This window comes from Nuphar pumila, chromosome 7 (genome assembly GCF_984573655.1).
Source record: "Nuphar pumila chromosome 7, dmNupPumi1.hap1.1, whole genome shotgun sequence".
NCBI classification, from domain to species: domain Eukaryota; kingdom Viridiplantae; phylum Streptophyta; class Magnoliopsida; order Nymphaeales; family Nymphaeaceae; genus Nuphar; species Nuphar pumila.
In genome coordinates, this window is record NC_143255.1 from 115,784,521 (window position 1) to 115,797,335 (window position 12,815).

At 37.7% G+C, this 12,815-nt stretch overlaps 1 protein-coding gene across 2 annotated transcripts in view; it reads left to right on the forward strand.

The window, feature by feature from the left end:
• Positions 1–12,541, forward strand: part of LOC149833064 (uncharacterized) — a 75,077-nt gene extending 62,536 nt beyond the window's left edge. Inside the window, exons 10-13 of one of the 2 annotated variants that reach the window (XM_090014878.1) lie at positions 2,342–2,421; positions 11,397–11,485; positions 11,692–12,057; positions 12,124–12,541. In XM_090014878.1, coding sequence (XP_089871004.1) covers positions 2,342–2,421; positions 11,397–11,485; positions 11,692–12,014 — 492 coding nt within the window. In that variant the 3' untranslated portion in view covers positions 12,015–12,057; positions 12,124–12,541. The remainder of the gene's footprint in view (positions 1–2,341; positions 2,422–11,396; positions 11,486–11,691; positions 12,058–12,123) is intronic. The other variant, XM_090014879.1, reaches the window with a different exon arrangement.
• Positions 12,542–12,815: the final 274 nt, after the last annotated feature.

Below are 12,815 nucleotides of genomic sequence, written 5' to 3' on the forward strand. Positions count from 1 at the left end.
CTACTTGGGTTAGACATCTACTGACAGAAGTAGGAGAATCGATATCTCGTTCACTTCTTTTGTGTGACAACCAGAGTGCCATTAGTATGTCTTTTAATCCAATTAATCACAGTCGTGCCAAGCATATTAAAATAGACCAGCATTTTGTGAGACAAAAGGTAGAAGAGAAAGAGATTGAGCCTGAATTTGTTCGAACTACAGATCAAGTGGCGGATATATTTACAAAAGGATTGACTAAAGACAGATTTTGGACGTTAAAAGGCAAGTTGTTCATGATTCAAGATCATGCACAACTTGAGGGAGGGTGAAAAGAAGTGTTTTCATTGGTTACGGGTCATGGATCTAAAGATCCAGACCCGTGACACCCACTTCTTCATTAATGGCATTATGTAATATTGATTATTGTAAAAAGGGTATTCTAGTACCCTAATTTTGTTTGTAATCTCATGTTAACATAAAGGAATACACAGCAGCCGACCCATGTACAGCAGGGTATCGGTTTTCCCCAAACCTCTCTCTCCCTTTCTCTACCTCTCTCTGTTTTGCAGCTCTCCAACGTGGAACGGACTGCAGGTTGCAAAACTAACAGAGCCCTCCTCCCCCAAGGGGTACCTCGAGCCTCCAAGTTTTATATATATATTAAAATATTAAAAATATATATACCCTCCTTCCCCCTTGCACCCAAGTTTTTTTAAAGTGCTGCGTCGTCGCACCCGCACCTATGTGATATAGATCATATGGTTCTCTTCGCTAATGACAATGTAACTATTTCCCCAAGTCTTGGTTTTCTTAAGAGCATCTAATTCTACATTCGTTGCTTCAATTTAATGTTAAAATTTTTTAGCTTCATTTTAATGTGATGGTTCATGATAAAATGTAGTGCTATCAAGAAAGCTCTATAGTTTGGTGACAAGGAATCATAGGACACAAACCTATTGGGTGGAATATAGGCACGACTATACTTTTATGGTAGTGCCTTACAAATTGTTGCCTTGTTTGCACTCACATTGGTATATATTACAAACTCTTAGAAAGAGCCACCATCTGTCTTTAATTTGCAGTTCTTAAATCTAAAGCTTTTTCTCTTCAATAAGACCTAAAATTTGGTTGGCACAAGAGTTCTTTGCTACAAGCCATAGACATCAACAACTCCTATACACTGAGAATGCTTTATGAATTGCAGTTTCATGCTTTCATGAACTTTGCAGTGTTCAACAAGTGCTAAGATTATTTGATTGTAGTTGGGGATAAGAGTGTATTGTATGTACTGTATTTGAGCATTTTATGCACATACATAAAGACAAATATCTTAATAAATTTAAAATCGATTGAAATGTCGCCATAGTATTGCTAAGTTGAAACTAATGTCTGATGGTGCCATGATATTTTCTATCTCTAACAATTTCTTCTATCCGTATAATTTTGTTTTAAAAGGATATTGAGTTTGAAGTAATCCATAGTCCATGCTCACTCACAGGTTAATAACTTGATTTCCCATCACTTAGTAGTTGGTGCTTAATGGTTAGGGTTTGTGCTTTTCATATTTTTTTTTCGAAACACCCACAAGTTCCTGTTTTCTTCCTTTGCTTTCAATAAGTTATTGCAATGGCCTGGTTTTAGATATGCTATTTGATACAAGGGTTTGTGCATATCATATATTTTTTTCAAAACACCCATAAATTCTTGTTTTCTTTTGATTTCAATAATGTTGCAATAGGGATAGCCTTTTAGGTTTGACATTTATGCAAAGGTTTTGCCTTTCGTGTATATTATCTGATGCAAAGGTTTTTGTATCGTCCTATAGTTTAACAATATGTTTGATGCCTATCACACTATTTTTGATGTATAAATACCTTGAGTATTTTAATGTGTTGTCCTTCAGAGGGATGTGGGCAAGGATGGTGTTGAAGCCAGCGCACATCCTTCTATTCATCTAACAGTGTGTTTCTGAGGTTTGTCAAGAGTAGCAATGGCATACGAGCTAAGGCTGGTCTAGAGAAAAGTTCATCTCACATGTGTATACAATTATATTTCATGCATATGTGCATGTGCTACTAGTTTTTCTTTAAATCCAAGAGATGTAAATTTGTATTAATGAAATGTAAATGTGCAGACAGAATAGGTCGCCCTTAGTAAAAAATGGCTTAAGCTTAAGGTCATGGAAAATAGTGTCAACATGAGTTGGTGGCTGCACAATCCCTCCTTTACTGTGCAGTTTTTGTCCATTACAGAGTATGTCTAATTATGTGTTTCTTATGTTTATTAAGTTGGAATGTAGTTGCTACAGTATTTTTTATTCTGCTTGAACTGCTTCAGATATTGTCTCGACTTCTTTTTGCAGAAAGAAAAGAACCAAACACTGCGGGGTTTTGAGGATGAGAAGTTCTGTTTTGTTGTTATAAGGCGTGGTGAACGACCACAGTAAGCAATCCTTGCTCTGGTCTGAACAACTGGGGTGTTTGTTAGATTTTGAATGGGGAACATTTTCTTTTGGTGCAAAATATAATCTTAGTGTTAAAATATGTGTATGTATATATATAATTGTGTATATTGATTATATATATAATTGTATATATTGATGTAATAGACAATACCCATCAGGGGTATTTTGGTCATTTTACCTATGTAATAGGTTCTATCCAGTATGAACAGATTTGTCTTTTTTTTTCTTTATTTTATTTTTTATCTTTTCTTATTTGTGAGAGGGCTTTATGGTCAAAAGTCCATAGAGTCATTGGGAACTCCCAACGACTATTGGGGAGCTCCCAATGGCCCTTATTGTGTATATATAGGGGCTGTTTGCCCCCTCTTTTCTCAATGCTTTTTCTAAGCATTTTAGTGAATAAAAGATATATTTTTTATGTGTTGTGCTCTCTTGTGATTGCCCTTAGTGGCTATTATATGCACCTTTGTGTTTTTTGTATTTTCCATTAATTGGCTTTTGTATTGTCCCTTAGTGAACTTGTGCACATTGCCTTGTAATCTTGTGAGCCCTTAGAGGCTTCTTTTTGTTTTTTCCCTTGTTTCATTACACTAAGTTCCAGTGACGCATGCTTTTTAAAATATTTCACCATTATGGTATCATCTTCCTATAGATGAGCTCTATCACAGGTGAATTTTATTTGTCATCTCTTTCCTATTTAGGATTGTGGTTGTACAAAAGTGTTTTCTGTAACTATTTGTTTGTTCATGTTTATTACTATACAAGGTATTGGTTGTTGTAGATTACATTGACTACATATTGTTCCGATAACTGCTGTTGTAGATTACATTGTTGTGCATTGCTGATTCATTTCCACTTAATGTTTGGGAAAACCTCAAAAATTAAAGATCTGAGTGATTCAGCCTCAATTTCATGATGGTAGTTGGTCAAATGCGCTTAACATTTGGAAGAAAATTTCCAGACTAATAGAAACTAGAGCATTACCTAGGTTTGATAGATGACAATCTCCCTCTCTCTCTCATGCATTCATGCACACAAAAATTACCTTGAAATCACAAGCTATTTGTGATCATGGCGAGTGTAAGGGGATGACAAGGCAACAAAATGAAGTAACTGATTTTGTAAAGAAACCTGTTAACTGGAAGCTCATTAGTGAGTACATGGAAGTGAAGATAATGCCACCATGTGTACAGTATTGACGCTCTAGCTCAACATACTTCTTTCTATCATGGAAAAGTAATTTGGCTTTAATGTTTACTCTTATAATGAACTAATAAAGAGGAACAACATTGAAGTCCCATCATCTTGAAGATCCATGGCATGCTGAAGAACCTTATGAATAGCATGGTCCTCCATATATGCTTCTTTCAGAATAAAATAAGAGTTCCTTATGAAGATGCATGGCCATTCAACCAAACTTTGAAACACACAATAATCACATACCTTGGAAGATGAAGACCACAAACAATAATCACATACCTAGGAAGATGGAGACTTCCCATCCATGTCACATGGACTCAGCATAGAGGCCGTCGCACCCACGTCGACGCTGTAAATTTTCCTTCTTGTTCCTGTATTGAGAAAGAGAGAGGGAGAGAAAGGGAGAGATCGACTGCGGCTGTCACGATTTCGGTAAAAAAAATCGTGACCTAAACATGTATTTAAGTTTACATTACACTATGGGTCGGGTCTGGTATATCCAGACCCGATAACTAAATACATGATCTTTACATACATGGACGGTGACATGGATCGGGTCGGATCCTGCACCTTTTTCACCCCCCCTCAAGTTGATCATGGTTTTGGACCATGAACAACTTGCTTTTAAGCATCCAAAAGCGATCCTTGGTTAACCCTTTGGTAAATATGTCTGCAACCTGTCTTTCAGTACTGACAAACTCAGGTTCAATCTCTTTTTCTTCAACCTTCTGCCTCACAAAGTGTTGGTCGATCTCAATGTGCTTGGCACGACTGTGATGTACTGGATTGAATGACATATTGATAGCACTTTGATTGTCACAAAGCAAGGTAGTGTGAGAGATCTTTTCTCCTACTTCAGTTAAAAGATGCCTGATCCATGTGACTTCGGCAGTGGCCGCAACCATGGATCTATATTCAGCCTCAGTGCTTGATCTAGCGATAGCTTTTTGTTTTCTACTGCTCCAAGAGACTAAATTTCTTCCAATGAAGGCACAATATCCTGATGTAGATCTTCTTTCGTCGGGATCTCCTGCCCACTCTGCATCACAATAGACTGTAATTTCGTGCTCGTTTTGGCCATGGGACTGTGGTAAATATATCAATCCATCCCCAATAGTCCTTTTCAGATATCTAAGGATCCTCTTGACCGCTTCCATATGTCCAGTACGTGGCGCATGCATAAATTAAGACACTTGATTGACTGAATAAACAATATCAGGTTTAGTGAATGTGAGGTATTGTAACATTCCTATTATGTTGCGATACCTGGTGGGGTCATCACACAGATCTCCATCATGAGCTCTAAGTTTTTGATGAAGTACACTCGGAGTTCCTAGAGGTTTGCAGTCTTTCATGCCTGCCTTGCTGAGAACATCTACGGTGTACTTGTGTTGAGTGAGTGTCAATCCATGAGCCTGGTTGTCAACTTCTACACCAAGGAAATAACGTAGAACTCCAAGGTCTTTCATTTTGAACCTTTGACCTAATAAGTCTTTTATTTCTTGGATGTGGTTCGCAGAGTTTCCTGTGATGATAATATCATCGACATAAATTAATAATAGAGTGGTCACAGACTGACTTTTAAAGATAAATAATGAGTGGTCCAGCATGGAACGTGAAAATCCATGTTTTTGAATCTCTGATGAGAAGCTATCAAACCAAGAGCGAGATGCTTGCTTCAGGCCATAGATGGCTCTTTTTAACCTGCATACATGGGTTTTACAATTTTGTTCTTGATATCCAGGGGGTTGTTCCATGTATACCTCCTCCTTCAAATCCCCATGTAAGAATGCATTTTTTACATCAAACTGACTCAACTTCCATCCATGTTCAACAACCAGGGAAATGATAATTCGAATCGTTCCCATTCTTACAACCGGACTAAAAGTCTCATCATAGTCTTGCCCTGCTATTTGAGTGAATTCTTTTGCTACAAGCCTTGCTTTATATCGTTCAATGGTTCCATCTGGCTTGTACTTAATTTTGTAGACCCATTTGCATCCGACAACATTTTTGTCAGGTGGTCTGGGAACAACTTCCCATGTTCCACATTCATGCAAGGCTTGCATTTCATCATTCATGGCTTCTACCCATTTCATAGAAGCTGCTGCCTGATAATACATGATGGGCTCTTCATCCTTATTGATGGCAGTTAAAAACAATTGAAAATCCAAGGAGAAGTTGTTATAACTAACCCACCTGTCAATAGGATGCCGTATGCGGTTTGATTTTCTGACTGCGAGGGTATGAGGAGTAGGATTGGCGACTGAGACATGATCTAAATGGCTTGATGTTGTCGGTCTCTGTCTGGAATAGACAATGCCTTTGTATCTGCCCGGTACTTCCTCTGCATTCTGTGACCCCGACGTCCCAGTGTTCTCAAATACCTCTTCTTCTTGTTGCACGCAATCTGAGGAACATGTTTAATTGGAGCCAACAAAAAGTTCTGAGCTTAGCCAAGGATAGTAAATTTCAGTTGACATATTCGTTGTGTCAGCTCCGTGATCAAAATTTTGTTCATCAAAGACAACATTTCTTGAGGTTCTGATACGTTTGTTGGTGGGATCATAACACCTATATCCTTTGTAGTCATCTGCATATCCTACAAATCTGCACTTTTGGGCTTTGTCTTGAAACTTGTTTCTCAGGGATTGATCGATATGCACATAGCCAACACATCCAAAAACACGCAGATCATAATAACTAGGATAAGTTCCAAAAAGACAGTGATAAGGAGACTTATTTTCCAGAATAACCATAGGCAGTCTGTTTATCACATGCACGACAGAATGTAAAGCTTCTGTCCATAAGTTGATGGGAAGATTGCTGTCATGAAGCATACTCATGGCACTTTCAACGATATGCCTATGTTTTCGTTCAGCAATTCCATTTTGTTGAGGGGTGTGAGGACAAGACACCCTTCTTCCTATTCCGTTACTTTGAAGAAAATAGATAAAATCACGGGATGAGAATTCCCCACCTCCATCACATTGGAAAAATTGAATGGACTCAGAAAATTGATTTTTGACAAGGGAAAGAAAATTTTGAAACAAAGAGAAGACTTCCGACTTATTTTTTATGAAATATATCCAAGTGTATCGAGTATAGCTATCAACAAAGATTAGATAGTATTTGCTCCCAGATCCAGAGGCAACTGGGGCGGGTCCCCATACATCAGAACAGATTATCTCAAAAGGTTTTGAAGCTCTCTTATTAATGGAATGAAAAGGCAATACATGACTCTTGCAGGAAAGACAACTGGAGCATTTGTGACTGTTCTCATCCTTATTTAGACTTTCTTTTGGAATGAGATTATTAGATATAAGTTTCTCAATGAAATGGCCCCCACAATGTCCTAATCGACTATGCCATAAGAATGGCTTATTACATTCAGAAACACTAAAAACATTAGCAAAAGAAGATGAACACGACTCTAATGAAGGCTCTGAATTCAGGTGGACAGGGCGGACAGCATGACAAGGAGGTTCTTCAAAGACATACATATTGCCTCGTCTCTTTTCTTCAACGAATGTTTCCCTCGTGCGAAGGTCCTTGACCTGCACAGAGAAGGGAGTGAATTCAACTGAAGCATTATTATCATCAATAAGTTTAGAAACAGAGACAATATTTTTCTTAATGTCAGGAGCATGAAGAACGTCAGAAAGAGTAAGAGTGAAATGTGACATGGGAATGACAGTTTTTCCAACATGAGAAACAGGATGGTGGGATCCATCTCCAGTGACAATCTTACTTTTTCCAAAATAAGGAATGGGATTAGAAATCTTACCTGCATCACCTGTTACATGAGTCGCTGCCCCTGAGTCGACAAACCAGGTGCCTTCATCGCTCTGCTTCAATTTCAACTCTGACAAGGCAGATATCAGCAGATCTTTAATCTCTCCACTGCTTGAGAACTTCCTTTTGTTTTCTGTCTGTGGACCCTTTCCTTTATTCTCTGGATTATGCCAACAATTTGCCTTGATATGCTCCTTTTTGTTACAAAGTAAGCAGGTAGGAATGGATCTTGACCCCTGCGCATGAGCTAACATATTTGGAGTGGGAAGCAAACCACGCCCTCCGTGTCCACTTCACCCTTGTCCTCCTCGTCCGCGTCTTCTACCATAAGACACCCCTGTGGCAAAAACTTCCTGAGAATTTGTGTGAACGTGAGATTCCTGAGAGAACCCTTTCAGAGTCATCTCATACTGAATTAATTTTGCTCGCAACTCATCAAAGGTAGGAAGGGCAGGGAGACACAATAGGGAAGTGATGATCATGTTGTAGTCGGATCCCAATCCACTCAGAGTCTGTTGTACCATATCGCTGTCACTCACCGCGCATCCTATAACTGCAAGTTGGTCTGTGATAGTCTTCATCTTGTTTAGATATTCCATGATGGTCATGGAATCTTTTCTCAACATCTGGAATTCCCTCTTGAGAAAAACCATTCTGGCCTGCGAAACTTGTGAATATGTTTGAACCGATTTTTCTCAAAGTTGCAGAGCTGTACAATTGTCGGGAATGACAACAAGGACCTCTTGGGACAAGGTGAAAGTGATGTATGCAACCACTGATTGATCTTTCCTTTCCCAGTTGAGGTACTCAACATTCTTGACATACACAATTGAACTTACTCCTTTGTCGTCTTTTTCTTCTCTCGTAACAAATTCGAGTGGGACGGGAGTGGTTCCATCAAGGTGACCTAAGAGACCTTGACTCCTTATAAAAGGAATGATTTGTCTCTTCCAAATCAAGAAGTTTGAGGTAGTTAACTTTTCAGAAACGAGTTGAGTGAGAAAACTTGAGGAAAGATTGGATGAAGAGGAATGAAGATCCATGAAAAAGGAGTTTTAACAAGAAAGGGAACCTCTTTTTTTTTTGGAGTATTCACAGAGTGCTCAGTCTGCAGTCAGAGAGGTTTGCTGATCGCCTATTTTTTTTTTTTGCACTGAGTAACTCAAAGATAGACAACCAGAAGCTGTCAAAAGAAAGACTGAGTTTTCAATGTGAATCCCACTCGTAACAGTCAGAAGAAAAATGATACGAGAAAAGGCAAATGAGAGCAAAGAAATGAACAGATTTTCTGTCGCACAGCAGGCTGGACAACAAATTTTTTTTTTTTAGATTTTAGAATCCCAGATTATATATCAATTGGGGGGTATGCAGGAAAAGAGATTTGAATAAAGAGAGAAGATTCACGTGAAACAGAAACAAAAACAAGAGATTAAAAAAAAAGTTTTGAAAAAAGGAGATTTAAAAAAAAGGAGATTCACGTGTCCCAGATTTTATGTTGCAAGTCTGCAAGTCTGCCCAAAATAAAGAAGGGTTATACAAGAAAAGAGATTTGAATAAAGAAAGAATATTCACGTGAAATTCACGACCTTTTGATGTACAACGTTCACGTGAATCAAGATTCACGTGAATCCTGCGTGAATAGATTAGGGATTCACGTGAGATGTGAATCCACTAAAGGAAGAAATGAAAAAGGTGGGAAAACAGAAAGGGAAAACAAGAGGTGGAGATTGAAATCGTGGTAGAGAAAAAAAATCTGAAGAAAATGAAGGAAAGAATAGGCGAAACCTCAAACCTTGATTTGCCGCACCTTCGGAATCCACTTCAACCCTTAGCTGAATCTTGGCTTTGATACCATGTAAATTTTCCTTCTTGTTCCTGTATTGAGAAAGAGAAGAGAAAGAGAGAGGGAGATAAAGGGAGAGATCGACTGCGGCTGTCACAATTTCGGTAAAAAAAATCGTGACCTAAACATGTATTTAAGTTTACATTACACTATGGGTTGGGTCTTGTATATCCAGACCCGATAACTAAATACATGATCTTTACATACATGGACGGTGACATGGATCAGGTCGGATCCTGCACCTTTTTCAGACGCGACACGGGTGCCGGTGCAGGTGTGACACCCTGTGTAGTCAATGTGACCTTGGGTGCGGTCAACCCGCACCTAGGGTTATTTTTGTCCAAAATAAATACATTAAAAAAATAAATTTAAAATTATTTAAAGTTTTGTCCCATATACAAAGCTTTGAAAGTTTGAAACGTCGTGCATTAAATGTTTTGAGCCATATACATTCTTTTACTGTTTTTAAAAAGCTTTTTCATGAAAAGTTGAGCCATTACATTCTTTTATACTTTTTATAGAGCTTTGTCATAAATGTATTAATAGAAAAGTGAAAACTGCATTGGAATGAATTTCTATATTAAATGGGGAGAACCAAGTAGGTCAAATTCTGTATTAAATGTACTTTTGTATTAAATGGGAAGAACCGAGTAGGTCAAACTTTTGTATTGAATGCATTAATAAAAAAAGTAAAAACTGCATTGGAATGAACTTTTGTATTAAATGTATATAAATCCAAATCTGATTAAGCAATATCCGATTAAAATCTGATTAAGCAATACTTCTAAATTTTTTATTGTTTCTGGTGAAAAACAGATTTTTTTATTGGGAGCTTGCTTTATGGATAAGTTATATATATATATATATATATATATATATATATATATATATATATATATATATATATATATATATATATATATATATATATATATATATATATACCCTCCCGCACCCCCGCACCCAAGTTTTTTTAAAGTGCCACATCACCACACCCGCACCTATGTGACATAGCTTCCCATGTACTATAGGTTATTGATTGCGAAGGTGTTTATTCACTCTGTCCTGGACCTGTTTGATCATGAGAAGAAAGATTTTCGTTACAATTATCATCAGTATTTAAGAAGATAGAAAAGTAACAAAAAGAGTATTAAGATTAAAGGAGGAAACTCATATGGCATCATGTAACAGTACTCTTAGGCTCCTCAAGCTTTTGATATGTACCAGAAAAGACCAGAGAAAGAAAGAAATGTCAGAACTGAACTGGAGCCGATTTGAAAGGGACCATCTTGTTTGTTAATCTCTCATGATTACATGGTGCATATGCAGGTCATCAATTTAAAAGAACCACAATTTTATTCAGTCCAATGTGCTGCAACTCTTTTTTTTTTTTTGGATAAGCAACAGTGAGTACCACAATTTTATTGATACCAAAGTGTACATCTATGGCACACGGTAAATAAGTTGCACTTATCATACTCAAATTAGAGAGGTGCCTTTTCATTTGTACTTGCCTGAAAATGATTCTGTGAACATTCAGCTGTTGACTTATTTCTGAACTTTATGATTACTAAATTACTGCAAGGGTGGTGCCAACCTCTGTGCATACATGCTTGTGTTCCTTTTCTGCTTCATTTATGAAAGCATACATGCTTTGTTCTTTTCTGTACATTACTGAACATGGTTTCTACTAAGGGTAACTTCTTCAGTGTTATGTCATATAGACATGGGTACAGACACAGATGGGGATATCGACATGAGATACAAAATCATATGCTCCAGTGTTCATTATCAAATAATTCTTATTTTCTTCAACTGTATGCCTACTAACTAAACATGAAACTCAAAATAATTAAGGAGATACAAAAATAATGTACGTCTGATGCATATCATAACATGCAGGCCTTATGTCATCCTATTGTGTCTCTTGACATGCGATTTTGTCTAGCATGTCCATGTGACATAGCTTTGGTCTATAAGTGTTTGATCTTGCATTTCTAAATTGGATCTTGAATGACAGTGGTTTGATTTTGGTGTTGCATCTCTGTTTTATTTTGCACATAAGCATCTACTTTGACATGCTATTAAGTTTTCTAACTAAAGCTGGTATTGCAGGGCAGCTTGGCCACTTGATGGTATGAGTTTTGAAACCTTGAAAGAACAACATGCTAAACGGAATCCTGAAGACCTTGAAATTGACTTTGGTGAGATGCTTGCCCCATTTTCACTAATTAGGCATAGCTTTCAACTTTCAATTCTTCCCATCAAAGGATGAAGTGCCACATAAATTGTCATTTCACATTACAGGGTCAAACTTATGTGCTAACCACGTATGAATTTGCCTTATGCTACATTTCGATTTTCCTTCATGTGGTTAGACTTGGTACTAACTATGACCAATATTGGACAGAGGATCAATTTCTGTCCGAGATTGAGGATATACCATATGAAGTGGATCCAGGAAGTGATGTCTCCGATCTCACAGAAGCTGATGCTACACATGAGGAAGAAATTGAAGACGAAACTGTTCCTGCAGATCTTGGAAGTGGATGGGGCAGGATTATATTCACACCTGTGAGAAGGGGTAAGCGCATATCCATGGATGTATGCCGATCAACAAAACGTGATGGCTCTGATGGCTGCTTTGAACGTGTGATTGTCACACAACATAAGAACCCGACCCTACATCAACAGGCTCGACGGTCTCTTTGGGGTGACCTGTGGCCTTTCTAAGGTGAATTGAAAGCAAGTTCTAAATCCTTTGGATGGTTTTCTGGTTCCCTTGATTATATATACACGTTTACACACCACTGGGGAAAATCAATTGGGTTTTTGTTTTCAGGTTTATGCAAGAAATTAGTGCCCACATCCCTTGATTGTCTTTTACACTGATCTTAGATCCATCCCTAGTGGAGGCATGGTGAGCTATCTGCACCATTGTCACCCATCTACGAGATGGCATACAGTAACTTAGCCCGTTTGGTCCCGAAGGATGACACTTTGCCTGATTGATTTATGGTCATATGTTGGGAGTTACCCATATAATTCTGTGGTTTTTCCTGCACCATGCATTGGTTGCATGTACCCCCTGTGTCATATGTTGGGAGTTACCCATATAATTCTGTGGTCTTTGTTTCTTGGCATAGTTGCCTTCTGAATGGAAATTGCATCATTTTGAACTTTGAGGTGTATAATGCTCCTGGTGGTCAAGCTTGATGTACTGTACTATTATTATTTTTAATTGAAATAATTTATTAGCATGTGCTTCTCTCACTATTGATAACGATCAAGGGTACTTTTGTCATTCATGTGTTATCGAAGAATATTAATTGCTTTCATTAAGCTGACTCAATTCAAGGATGCAATTTTTGCATCCAGTGGGGTACAAAGCCAAACCAATTGGATTGGAATAGAATGAAAAGTGTGCGAGAGAATTCTACTATAAAAAATTTTACACCTTTATTTATTTTAGCTTAGTTAAGGGCGTGATCATTCATGGTAAATAAAATAGAAAAATAAAGGCATAAATTGAGG